Raw genomic sequence first — 17,377 nt, forward strand, 5'->3', positions numbered from 1 at the left:
AGATTATGGTACGAACGGTTTTTAACCTTGAGAAAATTCGTTAAACTTGCACGATTTCAAGAAAATTGTGGTTTTTCCAATACCACGCGCGGAAAACATTTTTTTTGAACATGCTATACATCATTTCCCATAGATTTTTTCACGCTGATTTCAAATCTGGTCTCAAAATTTGTCTACGACCTCAGGATTTTGCAAAAAATAGATTTTTGCGACAAAAACCAATGAAATCATTTTTTCGTTGAAATGATTGGATGGTAATAATCTCCCTATTTTCCCCATATTCTACAAAGTTTCAGCTTTAATTTAAAAAAAATTTCATCGTTCTACCTCATTTCTATCGAAAGTTCTTTGTTTTTGAATCCGATTTCGTCCAAATTGCCCACTGTGCGGCGCACAGAGGGCGAAAATGCCATTTTGCCGCTCTAAAATAATAACTTCTAAACCATTAGAGATAATTGAATGAAATTTAACCCTTTGCACTCGAGTGGTGACTCTGGAGCATCACTAGAAATTGTTGGTGGCATTATTTCAAAGAAATTACAAAAAATATTGCAAAATATTTGTTACATTACAAAATTCGTATTTAATAGTGTACTAAACATTTAAATATTATATGTAAAAATCAGATCAGTTTTGTATGAATAAAATGAAAATATTGTAAGGCGGAAGAAAACTTTAGTTTTAGAAAATAGTGCCGAGTGCAAAGGGTTAATAGGTCAAAAGGTAACATTTATAGCTTCAAATTGCAACAAAAATCAATTTGAGTTTACACGGTGTTTATTAATTACACAGGTTTTAAAGGAATTATAGAATAAGTGGAATTAATATACCTGTTCTTCTGCATTAATATTCCTGAAGTAAATCTGTAATTTCTGGTAGATTTGTTGTTGTTTTTTTGCATTGTTTGGTCAACTAATCGTAGTTTATCACAGTATAGTCGGTGCAAGGTTCTATTAGGTTCCGGCTGAGATGTGCACGTTTATAGGTCAAATTTCGGCAAAAAACTTGTGGTCACTTGAAAAAACTATAATTTTTGAAATGTAGTAACAATTACTTATTTTAACATCGTTTTAAATCCTAGAAGATGTAAGCTTTCGTGTTGTCTAAGCCCAATTCAGCTATTTCTAATAGTTTTCTTTTAAATTGCACTTGAATATTGGGAAAATTATGCGAAAGGAAACAATTTCACGTTCTTAATTTTTTTTTTAAGAACGGGGGATAAAAATTGTTTTTTTCGGATTTACTTCCTTTGGAATGTTCTTAAAACATCCCCACCACTCATTTATATAAAAACAAAAAAAAATTTCCATTTTCGAAAAGGGATCGGGCTTTCGAAAGAACTGGCAGAAGTTTTCGTTTTTGGAAGTACTTTTATTAAGAAATACTTTGCACTTATTAAATGCCTTATACTCTTAACTCACTTTAATTATAATAATTATTGTTATAGCATTGTCCTATCTTTCTACTTAGAAGCATGCTTCGCTAACACACGTTACACGACCCTAAAATTATAAGCAATTTTTTTTCCTTAACGTACAGCTTATACGTAAATGAAACAACAATACTTTAATTTCACGAAGCCGACAAGTGCTGAGTTTTTCATGAAAATCGTCGCAACCTACGAAAAATTCTCTGTACAGAAGTGCATGTATGTTGCAATTCGAAACTCCGAACGCATATTACTGTTGCTATGACGTTTGTTTACCGAATGATCTCGCTCAAGAAAATCGGTCGACATTCTGGATACAACACTGTACGATCTTAAGCATTCTCTCGAAATCGGATCGGTAATCTCTGAAACGATCGCCGCATCGTCCATTTCCTCTTTCTCTACATCCTCTGGCCTGGTTTGGTCTGTTTTCTTTTGTTCTCTTCTATTCTATTTTACTCTACTCTCTAATTCCTCTATTCTATTCTGTTTTGTCCTGCGTCTCCTTGTTTTTTCTTTTTTTCTGTGTCTTTTCTTTCGGATCGCGCGCTAAAACAAAATGGTCGAAAGAACCAGAATAAGAACAAGAGAAAGAAACGGGGAAACGGTAACAGAAACGCGAATCGATGCTTTATCAATTTTCCTTCCCTTCTCTCTCTCTCTCTCTCTTTTGTTTTTTGAACGATGATACGGCTGGTTTTCATTGTCAGCGACTGTGTGATCGTGATGGACGCGCATACGCGACACACGGTGGCACGCGAGGCGGCGCACGATTTATCATTTACCTATGTTTTGTCGCTAATCGCTAATTTATCCGTCTACTTGCAACGGCAACGGTAACGGCAACAACAACGGCAACGCGTAAACGCGTGTACGCAGTATCGACGAGCATCGCGTCGAACGGTACCGTCCGCGCTCCGTTCGAAAAGAAACCAAGAGGATTCGGTACACCGATTCGTCATAGTTTCGTCATAGTTGAAAGACAAGATTCGCTCGACGCGATGCTACGCACTATGTATGCGTATACGCGTGGACGCGTGGATGCGCAAATCCTACGTACCCGCCGCAACCCGTCGCAACGGTTACGCCGAATTCTCATTAGTCTTAAGGAACCTACGTTTAGAAAATTGGACTTTTTTTTTGTTGTTTACAGGTTTGTGATTTCGTCAAAAAATATCTATAGAACGTTCTTCACGATTCTGATTCGAACAAGGAACCGATCGACCGATCGATTACAAATTGGTACAACGTCTCAAAGAAGCCAGCGTTGCTCGCTGTAATTGAAAACCGAGCGGGACTACTACTCGGACACCTTCGAGTCAAAAATTCTTTCATTCCCGTGTACGTGTACGTGTACATGTGCATGTACGCGCATGTGTATATTGGTATATCGACCGGAAGAGAAAAACTATTCGAAAAAAAGTAAGAAAATACAAAGAAAAACCACGTCGCAGAGTGGAGAAACGAAAGACCGATCGATCGCGTTCCTTGTCGTTCGCAGGACATTGATCTCGGTAACTGTAAAAAGAAATCTTAATTATAGTTGATCATCGGCCGATCATCGCAGTAAGTATAATCGCAAATTCTATCTACAAATAATAATACCGCCTTAAAAGAGTAGTCCGAAGCGATAACCTAACATAATAATTAAATATAACATAAACTGCCTCAAAATGGCTACGATCTATGTATTCCTAAGAAAACGTCTATATTAATAATAGTCGTCAAGTATCGTCCATGCTTCTTTGATTGTTGTTTAGTTTAGTTTAATTTTACTTTATTTTACTTTAGTTTAGTTTAGTTTAGTTTATTTTAGTTTAATTTAGTTTAGTTTAGTTTAGTTACATATTTTAAGGGCATTATAATTCACGTGAGTATGACACGGATTTCCACTAAAAATATTTGTTACATACGCTGAGCATTACTGACTTAAGCACTGTTTCTAAGTTCACGTAAAATGTACTGTTATTATTAGAAAACTAATTATTCTTCATTGGTTTGAAATACTGGTTTTTAATAGATCTGTATAAAACCTTTGTCAACTGGAACTTTTTGAACGATGATTCACGCGATACGAACTTGTTAAGCAACAATGCTGTACAATGATAAAAACGCTACCTCGTCGCTTGTTCTCGATCTCGTTTGCTTGCTCGTTATTTGATCCTGATTGGACCGCAACTAGAAACTCGGAACGCTTTCAAAACCCTCGATTTTATCTATCTTTCGTTTATCTCTCTCTCTCTCTCTCTTTCTCTCTCCCAATACATTTCTCTGGTAGAGAGTTGATTCGCGATCTCGGCAACAAAACACGAGACAAGGAAAATAAGGAAGAGCGTCGAAGAAGCAGGGATTAGGATCAACCCAGAAAAGACAAAGGCGGAGGAACAACCACGGATACACCCCACCGATCGAGGGGGTGGAGCAGAAGATGAAGCAAAAAGGGAAGCAGAGGGGGAAGAAGAAGTAAATGTAGGAAACGAATGGAAAATCAGGCGTCCTGCTCACGGGGGACGCGACCGACGAAAAAAAAAATCCCGGATTCGCAACGATTCACGCGAACGAAGTGAAATTTTATGATTCGCAGCGTACCGCGATGAAATCATTGGTTCATCAAGTTTCCTAACCTAATTTAGTCGTTCCTTCGCACGGTATCCAGTATATTGTCGAGTACAAATAAAGTAAGGATTTATCACGAGGCCAGAATAAAAGGCAAATATGTTCTAAGTGGTAGGAAATCGTTTTACATCGATCACGCCCATTATTCTTCTCCTCATTCTTTTTCTTTTTCCACCCCTTCCTTTTCTTTTTCATTCTTCTCCTCCCTGCGCCCTACGCATCTTATCTTCTCTTCTCCCCTTTCTTTTCTTCTCGCACGCTTTCACTTCTGCCCCTCTTCCTTTCTCTTTTCTTTCCTTTCCCTCCTTCTTCCTCTTCTGTTTTCTCCTATTCATTCACTTTTTTGTTTTGTTTTATCTGGCACTCTTCCCTATTTTAGGCTGTTTCACAATTACGGTAATTTATTTTGCTGGATTATTGCATTGCATGGAAAAATATGGCTTTATCCGAATGCTATTTAACAAAGGCAATACACTGTACGATTACGTTACATTTGTGTCGACGTGTTGTATGTCCTTTGTGATCGATGTATATATGTACGTGTGTGTCTGTGTGTGTTTATTCGCGTGTTTGCGAGTGGATGGGTGCGCGTGCGTAATTTTATGTTTGCGTACTTGCCCTCGAGCGCGCGCGCGCACGTGTGTGTGTGTACGCATGTTTGTATACATGTACTCGGGGGAAATGCCTATCAATCGTCCGTGTTTGTTGCTAGGCGCACGTTCCAAGCTGCCCTTAATCACTATCGTAACGAATCAGGAACATGATCCTTGGCAAAAACGCGAATCAGTGACAAGGCATCGTATTGTATATGTTTTGTTCTTCCAACGTGTGTACGCGAGAATGTATATACGCGTACATACGTATATACATACATACATACATACATACATGTCTGCACGAATCTACGTATACATGTATGTATGCACGTACACGCAAATGCGTCTCGATATACTTGCGAGCAGTACATATGTACACGTATATAATGTATATACGGCGCACGGTTGCTTGCTGCGAATTGCGCGCCGTGGATCTCGATATCTAGTCATATAATCTTTCGAAAAGGCAAATCCAGGATTCACAAAACGATCGAAAAAGCCGTGTTTGGTCGCTTTCATGAAAACTGGTAAATTTTGACGATCGATTATAAGTTTTATTGTACACTAGCATGTAAAAAGCATTTACGTCAAGTACGTCGTGATCGTTCGTTTTTTCCAGAGACGTCTTCGAAGAAGCTGAACCGTAAACTTTTTGAACAAGTACCAACTTTTTTTTTTTTCAGTATTGAGTACCAGCATCCAATCACCGATATATACATATTCATATAACACGCGTCCACGTGGCATGTGGTTAGATACATTTGTATATTCATATATACATGCGCGCCCGCGCACGCAACCACTCTCACACACATACACACGCACACACACACACACACATATATATATATATTGCTTTTCGTCCTGCGTACCAATATCGATGCGTGTGTTACTGTATGTAGGTGTTCGTGTTAAGGCTTGTGTGTATATGGGTACCTGCCTGCCTGCTTGCGTGCACGAATGCGTGTGTGCGCGCGATTGCGTGAATGCGTGCACGCCCTCGTCCATACGCATGTATGTATATACGTATGCACGATCCTACGTTGATACACGAATGATATATACATGGGTGAATTAGATTGGAGCGCGAGCACTTGTATCAAGGCAGAAAGAAGACTCGTACCACGACAAGGTTCCTACAAAAATATCAGTGTAATCAATTCAGATTTTCAGTATATAATAAGACTCGACGTTTGTTGGGAATCAGCCGTGTGTGACCAGTCTTGAACGTAGTGACTAAAATTCGTTCATGGACAAAGCCTACGATCTCGCCGTAATATTATAACAAGCCTTTTTCAATCATAAACCTCTACTCCCCCCCACCCTCTTTTCTTTCCCGTCGCCTTGCTTGATTTCGCGTCAAATTAAACGAAAAACAAATATCTCGAGAAAAGTTGACGAGTTTGTAATATCCTATTAACAATGAACTGTGTAACCACCGGTTGACTCTAAACACAACCAACGCAATCCATACGTATGTTGCCGATGTGTTTGCGCGCGTGTCTGTATTCGTTTGTCTATTTGTGTGGCTGTATATGTGTGTGTGTGTTTGTGTATGTAACGGCATGTGCGCGCATATGGATGCGTGTCCATGTTACGTGGTGTATGTCAGTGCGTGTGTATTTCTATGTATATAAATACGTAATAAAAAAGAATCTACCCTACGGATACGTATTATCAAAAAGATTTTTTCGAGCGATCGTAAAAATATGGTTCGCGTGACGCGTTCAATCTTTTTCTATGAACCGTGTTATGTAAATCTGTTGTAGCAATCTGTGTATAGGACTCAAAAAAATACCTCTTACGCTATCCATGTACGCAAGGTGTATGTGTCACTAAGTAGAAGAACGGAACACGGCCCAAAACTGAACCGTACGAGTGGCCTTCGAGCGCCGCATCGACACTTGTCACATCAATCAGACTTCTGTTAGCTTCGCGACAAAGCAAGGAGAACGAACAAAACGAATCTCGAACGATCGAATCAAACGTCGTCGCCAACTAAATTCGTTTGATCGGAAAAATTATCGAAAACTCGGAGAACCTCGAAAGAAAAAAAAAAACACCCGACACGACAAGTCTCTTTCGCTTTGCTTCTTTCCGTTACTTCGTTATCTTTTTGTTCCTTTTGTCTAGATGCTGCGTCCGAAAGCTCGCGTATGGTGCTGCTTATGTACACGGAGTCGAGCTGTTCTAGACTAAGATCATATCTATCGTGTACGATACGTACACATTGTCAATTACTCTCTATTAAATTACTATCTTCTCTGTAAATGCAATAAATGTATGGAGAAATAGTTAATTAGTCGGCGAAAACGCATTCGCAATGGACATGCGTGACCGCTGTAGTCGTGAATGATCGAGTGAAAAAACGGATAACTCAGTGTGAGTCGATAAACATGGGAAAAATGACAGTCTGGAACAGCTCCGATACGGCAATAAAAAATTTGTTCGATTCAACTCAAGTCTAAAAACTCGCTACTTCTCGTATAGCACTACGGTAGGCTGGAGTTTAGGCTCTCTGGCAAACGATAATTCATCATATGATACGGCGGACTCGCCGGACTTCCTGGCTGACTGTTCATGCCAAGATTACTTGAACCACGACCGCGTTTTCGCCTTTGCAATATACCTTTTCGTACCATGTAGAAGCGAATTGTACTTATCGGAATCTTATATTTTTCCGAAGCAACTTGAAACGTCATACCGCGTGCCACCATGTCCGAAGCTTGTTTCAATTCTTCCTCTGAACGTCTTTGTCGTCTCTGGTAACCTGCAAGTAAAGCACGCAAAAATTAAACACCTGTGATCCTGTGCTTTCTTTCCTTCCCCTTCCCAATTCTCCCTCTCTCACTAGATTTCTTTAAATGGCTTTGTTTGTTTAAAAGTGTGACAAAGTACATTGGTTTCTCACCTTCGATCGCTGGAAATGGGCTACTAGGATTACAATTACTGCTCGGTACCATACTAATGGAGTATGGCTTTACATCCTGTTGCTGAGTAAATTGCTCATCCGGTTCCATCTTTACCATTCCCTGGGTCTCGGTGAGAGTCGCTTCGCAAGCACTCAGTGCTTTTTCCAAATGTTGTAGTGCTTCGCTGTGCTCCATGTTCATAAAATTCGAGGAATTTGGATTTTGCGACACCGGAGTGCTAGTGTGCGATGGCGCGTTTGCTGTACTGGGTGCAGCGACCGACACAGCCTCGAGAAAATTAGTGTTCGAAGCTCCGTCGTCCGATTGAGGTTCCTCCAGTTTGAAATTGGATGCATCCTGCTGTGAGGTCGTCGATGCAGCAGCCGATGGAGTATTCGAGTCGCATTGTTGAGAATTAGTTTCACTTAAAGTGTTATCGTTTCCTTGGGTGGATAAACCACGAATCTAGAGCGAAATATGTTATCGTCAGATCGAATCCGTGATGCACGCCTTCCAAATACCTTAGACATCTTTCGTCGAAATAGAAAGAAAAATCTTATACTTATTACCTGTAATACTTCAGCAGCCTGCATTAACTTTGCTAGCTGCTGTCGCTCCACGTATACTTCTCCACGATACATAAACTCCACCAAAGCTTGAAGTTCCCACATTCTCATGTCTCTCAAAAAGATTATAGGATGGGTGCATGGTATTTCTAGCAGTAAACGTTCCAAATAATCGCTACAGGCTGACAATACCACTTTGTGACACTTTATCGAACCTCCGTCACAAGCCAAAGTGACATCGACAAATTGCTCTGAACTTAACAATTTAGGAAACGCACTGTGCATATTCGACTGATGAGAATTCCAGGAAACGCAAAACTGCTGATGATCCCCGCCAGGGTAATTACCTGGGGTATTCAAGATACTTCCACTCTCCATTATGGTACCTTCTTAGAACAATCTTCCTGTCAATATTAACAAGTAGTTTAATTATATTTTTGCAATGTCGAAACTATAGTTTTTTCTAATAGTCATTTACGGTGTTCGTTATAATTCAAGTACGGTATATAAAATGAATTTCAGATATCGTTTCGTTAACATTTCTTCGGGGATATTTAACACGAGCAAATGCTAGGATTAAAGATACAAACAAACTATCTCTGTCGAATAATGTATTTGTATGTCGAATATAACGCGAACTATAGTTAATTTTGATCTTCTATCCATGATTTTATGATTTCGTGTCTCATTTACTTTAGGTGCTTTGTCAATGATGAACGCCGTATCCCAAAATATTTTACTCGTACAACAATACGACTGTACTCTAAACGAAAGATTAATATTGAGCGTACATCTGCTACGAGTGAACCTAATGCTAATAATCCAGAATAAGTATAGATTTTGATAAAAACGACCAAACGGCAGAATAAAAACGAAGACAATGGAAACGAACGGATGTAACAAAGGAAAATTGGAGCAGTTAATGAAAAATACAGAATTTGATTAACAAAATATATAACTACTTCGTTAGAATGGCATATAAGATGGCTAAAATAATTTGACGATTACAGTGTATACTCTCGAATTCACGAACGATTAATCATACTTGTGAACTGCAAAATAACTACCTGAATGAAATACAGAAATCGGTAATATAATGAAACAGAATGTGGTTACAAAGAGAAATATTCACGTGAGAATAACTCGAATAGAAATTCGTAGCATCATCTCCGAGAAAAGATGTAACAAAACAAATCGGTCGTTGATAATGTTTAAGCAAATTCTTTGGAAAAAAAAAGTTCAAACACAAACTGCAGTTACGCGGCGTTTATCGTAATCACGTGTTCAAAGCGTACTAGCCGACAGGTTAACCAAAAAATGTACGATATACATGGAGAAATGTAAAATTTCGTTCCACATAGAAAAATGGTGAAATCTTTGTGGGAGACGCTGTCGGCGTGAGTGCCATCACCCCCCAGGAACGCCTTGAACACAAGTTTAGTCTTTCTTCTTAGTTTACGTATCCGAATTCTACAAACTTCAGGACCCCGGAAACAAAAAAATAGAACGAATTTTCGAATAAATGGTTTCACTCACGAATTTTCAGCTTTGTCGACTCCTCTCAGATTTTCGCGTCGCTTTCGGGAAGAATCCCTTAAGAAAACATTCATCCGCCGAGATTTGCACTAGCTAGGGGAGCTCGAACAGAAGGGTGGGGGTAGTAAGGCTGGGGGTAGCTTAGTGGAACACTAGCGCACCTCTTGTCTTTCCTGAAAACTCTTACGAACGTTAAACTCCCGACGCGTATCAAAACTGTTCTACCGTATATACATGCCTACACGTACGCGCGCGCACACATGTAACTGCGTGCAAGTGAGATCGCGCGCTTCACGCCTCGCCTGTATGTGTGTATGTGCGTGTGACGCGTGGTATCGCGTGGTATAATCGCGTGTCGCGTACTATACAGATATAAATTTCTCCATTTTCGAAATATTACGCAAAATCGACAGCGCTGCCATCGAACCTTTGAAAAATCTCAGAAGCCTCGACTATTAAATAGCTGTAGCAACAACAATAGAAACTTCTCCCGTCTATCAAATTTATACGGACGATCCTTGAGATTTTACTAACAATCCCAAGAGCCAATTACTAATCTAATATTTCACCGATATTTCCATGAAATATGTTTGAAGTAATCGGGAAATGTTCGACGAATTTCTACAGGCACGAATTCAACTTGTTTCATGAAAACGCGCCAAACTATAGAGTTTGACTATAGAGTCAAACTAAAATGCGATCAGCCCAACTAAATAATAGAGGCTGACAGAGCAAACCAGAACAGAATCACTGACTTTTTCAGAGACGTGATACGGTATCGATATATTTGTAAAAAGAAAAGTAGACAATTGATTTCGTAAACAAAATCAAACTTATACGAATTTCAATTGGTTATCGTCGGTATCCTTCTTGGCGATAAAAAATGATCCAATGACAAGTCCATCACGTGACGAGACGCGCTGCCATAATATATATTTTCCTGATTTCATCTGTCCCAAAGTTGAACTAGCATAATAGGTTTCGTGTGCATACACACGTATGCTGCACATCCTTTTCTGTGTATCATCCGTATGTCCGATGTTCGTATTTATATAACTTGAACGAGTCAATCAAACAATGTTAAAATTCTTTTCATCTCGCACTTCGTCAATTTGTTTCTCACAACTATGAATGATCTTTGGTCTGAATTTGAATCATTCTTCAAGGTCAATGATAATCGAACATTCACGTATAAACATGAATGAAATCAAACGAATTTGCTATTAAAATATTGGACAGCATTCGTAACCAATTAAATATGCCTAAAGATTTAGTTACTTTTACGCGTGCCTTCGGATTGGCCCAATGAAATAAAACGGTGGTTGGTTTGTAACATATTTATTTGTTTTTTTTTTAAATAAATCTTGTTTAAACAAAGCCACTACATGTTTGCCAAAGACTTGACACGAGTCAAGTGAATACACGAATATTGTACAATTTATTGTTGCGTATGTGTATGCCACGAACGCACACGCACACCTGCCTTGCCGGACAAAATAGGCCAATAACAGATCACTTAGGCGACAAAACAAATCGCCATTGCTGTTTTGAAAGTATTTTACGAGAATCCTTTCGCAAGTATATTTACAGCGCGAGTTTTGCATACCTTTTTATAGTAACGTTGTCAGTATTAAGGATACGTACCGTACAATACAGTTTCTTCACAGACTGGAATGATTGATTTGAAGTATTCGTGATATTCGAGTAAGCATTAAACTTCTTAGGCATTATTAAACATAAAATATGTCAAAAATAACTGGATACGATACACACGATGACGGACCAGGTTTTGTTGGTATTCGATTTTGTCAAGAATGCAATAACATGTTGTACCCAAAAGAAGACAAAGAAAACAAAGTATTGATGTATGCTGTAAGTATTAAAAGCAAGCATTACTCTATCCTTAGAAAGACTGTAATTCTTGATACTTGTTGTAGTGCAGAAACTGTGATTTCAAGCAACTGGCCGATAGTAATTGTATCTACGTGAATAAAATTATGCACGAAATCGAGTGAGTGTTCGTAATGCGATGAATGTAAATGTCGTCGAATAGCTTGTAAAACAGAACCAATTGAAACTTTGCAATTTCAGTGAACTGACGCATATCGTAGCCGATGTAATATCAGACCCTACTTTACCAAGAACAGAAGAACATCCGTGTCCAAAGTGTAATCACAGAGAAGCTGTATTTTTCCAAGCACAGACCAGACGTGCAGAAGAAGAAATGAGGTTATATTACGTGTGTACCAATCAACATTGTTCTCATAGGTGGACCGAATAAAATAATTAGAATACTTTAGGTAGTTTTATAATTGTGTACATATATGTTTATCGATAAGATATTATTAAACAACTTGGTAAACATTCGATGAAAACCAAATATCTGTTAAAAATGAAATGAAAATAAATTAAGTGTAAGTCAGAATATATGTATTTGGTATGTATTTCAAATGAACGCATCGATGTTGATGATTCAGCAATGCATATTAATATACTATCATAGTATACGCTCATTCGGTATTTCCTTTGAAAAGTATCAACTATATTGCCTTGTTTTCAAGATTTAATCATTTTTATGTAGCATTCGGTTCAGCATAAAATACATTCTTCCAGCTTTGATTTGTGCCCCTGCTCAACTATATAGGGCTATTCCAATATTCATTACAAAGTTCCAATATAACATATAATAAGTGATTGATCTACACCCTATGCTATGCAATGCTATGTAAACTGATGTAAACACAGAGAGGAAATGAGAGTGCTCACGCTCGGGGTTTTAGTGTCGCCACTTTTCTGCATCATCTTCTTAGCCTGGAACAGAACCTGCATCAACTTTTTAGCCTGGACCAGAACCTGCATCAACTTTTTAGCCTGGATCAGGTTCTGGTCCAGGCTAAAAATTAGACTAGGGTGCAGTACTATACCGATGATATTCTCATCTACATATATTCACTTCTTGTATCCTTACTTAAACATAGGTACAATCGTTCGTCCCGTGACAGGTGTATCTGTATGTAAGTACAATATGTTTATAACGATCCTTCTAGATCGTAATTGGCAAGTTTCCTGTGGGTTAACACGATAAATTCGGAATATTTCTATATATAAATTTCCGCAGTCGTTCTACTAGCTACGTTGCAACGATGGCGTATAAGTTAACCAATTACTTTTGAGAACAAGCTCCGTCCCTCTGCAACTCCGGGGACCTTTGATCGACAACAGTTGGAGAAAACGTTCAAGGTAAGTTAATCTAAGAAAAGTATGGTGTTTAGGGTGCAAGTTCGTCGATGAATACTTTTGCCTTGCGTAGCGTTGTCAACACATAATAACGATTACACGAAAGAAGGAAGGACGAGAAGGTGTGCAAAAAAGGTACAGCGTATCGCTGGTACGGACCTATATAGGATCGCGGGTGGACGTAGCAACCTCTGATCGTCCAACATGGCCACCAGAGCGTTGATGTCCGTACTGCGACCGGGGAAAGGATTCCTTGGAGCATGGAACGTGAAAGGAGTGTGCGCTGCTGCCGACAGGACAGAAAATTCGCTCTGCATCGGAAGGTGATATTAACGTAACGAGTTTCACGTTTGGAGATGTCAAATGTAATTGCGCGATGTAGACACTTGTTATGTAATAGTTACCTAACCTACAATAGAGTGTATCTTCGACATAAATGATACCGAATATTTCAGTGAACAGCGAAGGAGTTATGCCGACAAAGTAACAGCCTCGGACGTGTTATACCAGCAGATGTTAGATAGGTTGTATAATCATTCGGGCAGAGGAGAATGGGAATTACCGTCATTGGACAAGGATATGGAGAAAGCGGAAGTTAGAAACTCGGTTATCAATTTTGGACCGCAGCATCCAGCCGCGCACGGAGTGTTGCGGTTGATTTTAGAGTTGAGGGGCGAATATGTCTCCCGTGCTGATCCGCATATAGGTCTTCTGCATCGTGGAACGGAAAAGTTGATCGAATACAAAACGTACTTGCAGGCTTTACCTTACTTCGATCGGCTGGACTACGTATCTATGATGTGCAACGAACAGTGTTTCTCCATGGCTATAGAAAAATTGCTGAACATCGAGGTACCCTTGCGAGCAAAGTACATCAGAAGTAAGAAATTTTGATTTGATTAGATGGCTTGGAGAAATTGCTATTTCAACGATACCAAACACGATTCCCTTTATATTTTCAGCCCTTTTCGGCGAGATTACAAGAATCTTGAATCACATTATGGGAGTTGGAACGCACGCGCTGGACGTTGGTGCCATGACGCCTTTCTTTTGGTTGTTCGAAGAGCGCGAGAAGATGATGGAGTTTTACGAGCGAGTGAGCGGTGCGCGAATGCACGCCGCTTACGTTCGTCCTGGCGGTGTTTCTTTGGACATGCCGCTCGGTTTAATGGACGACATATACGAATGGGCGTCGAAGTACGCCGAACGGTTGGACGAAGTCGAAGACATGCTGACTGCGAATAGGATTTGGATAGATCGCACGCGTGACGTTGGAGTACTATCGGCGGAGGATGCGATAGATTTTGGTTGTAGCGGAGTAATGTTGCGTGGCTCGGGAATCAAATGGGATATTAGGAAAGTCGCTCCTTACGATGCGTACGATCTTGTCGATTTCGACATCCCTATTGGTGCAAATGGCGACTGTTACGACAGGTAAGGGTCTTCTATGTATACCGTTAGATTTTCTATATTAACGCTATTGTATACCGCCTAGAGCCCAGCGAGCTCCGGTCCGATTGTTACCTACATTACAGCCATTACGTGCACGAAACGGAACGTTCGAAGTATTTTTCATTTTTCCGTAAAGCGAAACGAAGCAAGAAGAAGCGAATGACAGAAAATCGCACAATGTCGCCGGGACCGGTGTACAAATCTGTAGAGAATGTTTGCGTAATCGAATCGTCAATATCGTTTGTTCACAGGTATCTTTGCCGCGTCGAAGAAATGCGGCAATCTCTGCGAATTATACATCAGTGTCTAAATCAGATGCCACCGGGCGAAGTAAGAGTCGACGATGCGAAAATAGTCCCGCCGAGGCGAGCGGAAATGAAGACCAGCATGGAGGCTTTGATCCATCATTTCAAGCTGTACACGCAAGGTTTTCAAGTACCTCCGGGGGCCACCTACACTGCGATCGAAGCACCGAAGGGAGAATTCGGGGTTTATCTTGTAAGCGACGGTAGCAGTAAACCATACAGATGCAAGATCAAAGCTCCGGGCTTCGCTCATCTGTCCGCGTTGCGCCATATGGGTCCGGGTTGCATGCTCGCCGATATTGTAGCGATTATCGGTACTTTGGACGTAGTGTTCGGCGAAATCGACAGATAATTTCGGGTATAATTCCTTCGAGTGTCCGAAGTTTCCATAGTATCGTCGGGTTCTGTAAACACGGCTTGTAATCGTCTCAAGAAAAAAAGAAAAAATAGAAAAACGAGAAAAATGTGAAGTGGCGAGACGAATCGAAGAACAAATAAATCATCTTCGTTACTCTGCTAGAAATTTGTCTGCGTTCATTTGTCGCATCCGCACTCTCTGCTGTCGTTTATAAAGGTATGTTGAGTATTTTGGCATGGTCAAAGTGCACGTGTCACCGTCCAGATTTCTAAATGTGTCGACAACGTAAGATAGAACAACGTGGGCAGAAATTAACGCGTATAGTAAATACGCTATGCTTGGCGTTGCAACGTTATAAATATCACAGCGTTATTTGTCGTTGTACGCGCGTATAAAAATATTCTGTACCCAACCTTGCGGATGCGTCCATGTATCTCGAACATCGAGAGTGGTGTTACCAAGAATACCAGGGCGTACCGATGGCCTTGAAGTGTTGTAGAAAAGAAAAAGATAAAATGACAGATCTAAGAACTTCTTTTCAGGGTCACACGCGTGCCTTGAAACCGTGTAAAACAGCCTGGAAAGGGTTTTACGCGCAACAACGACTATCCCAGATATTTTAGGGTATCACCAGGTATCGCAGGAATGCCGAAAGAGCAAGCCTGATCGGAGATCAAGATTGATCGGAGCAACGTTGGGTCGCGCGTCCCTCGGTAGTTGCTCGAACCTCGAACTATAATTCTCGATCGTCATCTAATCACGAAATTTTTGTTTTTTCTTTTCTCGCAAGAACTAGCATGAAACTCAAGATAGCGATACTTAAGCCGTCGCGTCGCGGGAGACGAAGAGATGAAATGCAATCGCTCGATTGCATAATATTTAAATAAACACGGGTCTATAGATAATACGAAAGAAGTTGACGCGATCCAGTCGCGGGGTCTGGTTTGCTCGAGATTTCCGGAAACGTTTTCCGTCTCACGAAATTACAGGAATTAGGTTTCAACGAAAAGGTCAAGGGTCTCGTTGCTCGTAATCCCGATGTGTCCCGGAGCAAGGGCAACGCATGAGTTACATAATTATTTTGTGGCACGGCAATTATTTACGCGCTCGTCCGTGTCAAAAAACGTTTGGCGTGTCGTTTCGTTCCAGTAAACGATCGTGTCTATCTCATTATATTTTTTACTCAGCCGGCACGCCAACGACTGTTTTCAAAATCGGCTCGGACGGACTTCGGTTCTTCGGTCAGGGAAAAGTGGAACGCATGATTTTCAGCGGGACGATCTATTAGCTACCTTTCTTGCTCTACGTAAATGCAGGACCATGAATCGGATAAAAAAAGAGAGAGAGAGAGAGAGAGATACATTGCATTAATGAGAGACATTCACGGGTGGAATATCATTGAAGTTAGCGAGTCATCGAGCGTAAACGGTCGTTACCAGTTGCGGTGGACGATGATTAGGGCAGGTGAGATCGCGCGAGCTGTAGGTAGTAGCACAGACGAGGTATAGGGATAGACCTTATCTAGCTCTAGATCTCATGGGGCTAGATGTCCCATGTTCTGAAATATCGATTGTTCAAAGTTTTTAGAATTATTCGTTTATTTTCTCGTATTCGCGAGACTGCAGCGACTATATACAGCTATTTTTGATTTTAGTTCCTATCGCTGAGGATGCTGTCAGCAAATTTTAGTTCCAATTGGTAATACAAGACGTGACACGAAAATGGTAATGGGGTTGCGTGACCTGAAAAATGATGGCCACAAAAATATATTGGATGACAGGTGTATCCTATACCTCGTCTGCGACAGTAGGTAAACAGCAGGTATCGGCATCGACATCGGCATCGACGCAAGTCAGTAATGGTGGAGTAATGGTGGAGACGGTGGGCAATAGGGGGCAATGGTGGTCGATGGTGGGAGGACGCAACGTGGAAGGAGACCACGACGAAGAGAGTAGAAGGAAGAGAAGAGTCGGCGGAATCGGAGAGAACGCAAGAACGGATTCGAAAAGAACCGGGTGGGGGTAATAATAAATCGTTCACCTGAACCGCATGCTTGCCGTTCACGATGCAGTCGTGCGGGAAGAGAGCAGCGTTCGTTTAGACGTCCGCGCCGTAGTCTTTCCAGCGACCTCGTAGGGATCGCTTCGTCTCGTTTCGTTTCGTTTCGCTTCACTTTACTCGGTTCCTTTCGAACGCGCGACCCGTCCGCAAGCCTCCGCAAGTTTCCGTTCGCGTTGCATCTTTCGATTACGTTGCGACTGTACGTCTTGTTCGCCGCGAACGGCCGAAGAAGTAGTACTCGTGTTCGGTGGCAATCGGAACGTTTCTTTCGTTTGCTTTCACGTCACGGTCGTTGAAGTCCTGTACGGC

General features: G+C 40.7%; 3 protein-coding genes and 1 long non-coding RNA gene across 6 annotated transcripts in view; 2 read left to right on the plus strand and 2 right to left on the minus strand.

Moving 5' to 3' along the window:
• LOC143353526 (uncharacterized) overlaps positions 1-17,377 on the minus strand; it is a 73,811-nt gene that overhangs the window by 34,081 nt on the left and 22,353 nt on the right. The gene's annotated exons all lie outside the window — the stretch shown is intronic.
• Positions 1,341-9,782, minus strand: LOC143353503 (uncharacterized). 2 transcript variants are annotated; one of them, XM_076786887.1, is made up of 5 exons: positions 9,656-9,782; positions 8,123-8,523; positions 7,553-8,018; positions 7,271-7,411; positions 1,341-5,777 (listed from the first exon to the last, which is right to left on the minus strand). In XM_076786887.1, the coding sequence occupies exons 2-5, from the start codon at positions 8,495-8,497 to the stop codon at positions 5,716-5,718; spliced, it is 1,044 nt and encodes a 347-aa protein (XP_076643002.1). In that variant the 5' UTR covers positions 8,498-8,523; positions 9,656-9,782; the 3' UTR covers positions 1,341-5,715. The 2 variants fall into 2 exon arrangements, with proteins under 2 accessions (XP_076643002.1, XP_076643001.1); XM_076786886.1 differs by having other exon boundaries at positions 1,341-7,411.
• Rpii15 (RNA polymerase II subunit RpII15) lies at positions 11,154-12,073 on the plus strand. Its single transcript, XM_076786124.1, has 3 exons — positions 11,154-11,527; positions 11,593-11,666; positions 11,747-12,073. The coding sequence occupies exons 1-3, from the start codon at positions 11,399-11,401 to the stop codon at positions 11,934-11,936; spliced, it is 393 nt and encodes a 130-aa protein (XP_076642239.1). The 5' UTR covers positions 11,154-11,398; the 3' UTR covers positions 11,937-12,073.
• Nd-49 (NADH dehydrogenase (ubiquinone) 49 kDa subunit) lies at positions 12,649-15,172 on the plus strand. Of its 2 annotated transcripts, XM_076786889.1 has the most exons (5): positions 12,649-12,895; positions 12,966-13,215; positions 13,348-13,772; positions 13,855-14,326; positions 14,596-15,172. In XM_076786889.1, exons 2-5 carry the CDS (start codon positions 13,097-13,099, stop codon positions 14,999-15,001), a joined length of 1,422 nt encoding a protein of 473 aa, XP_076643004.1. In that variant the 5' UTR covers positions 12,649-12,895; positions 12,966-13,096; the 3' UTR covers positions 15,002-15,172. The 2 variants fall into 2 exon arrangements, with proteins under 2 accessions (XP_076643004.1, XP_076643005.1); XM_076786890.1 differs by lacking the exon at positions 12,649-12,895 and having other exon boundaries at positions 13,123-13,257.

Source organism: Halictus rubicundus, chromosome 4 (genome assembly GCF_050948215.1).
Source record: "Halictus rubicundus isolate RS-2024b chromosome 4, iyHalRubi1_principal, whole genome shotgun sequence".
NCBI classification, from domain to species: Eukaryota; Metazoa; Arthropoda; class Insecta; order Hymenoptera; family Halictidae; genus Halictus; species Halictus rubicundus.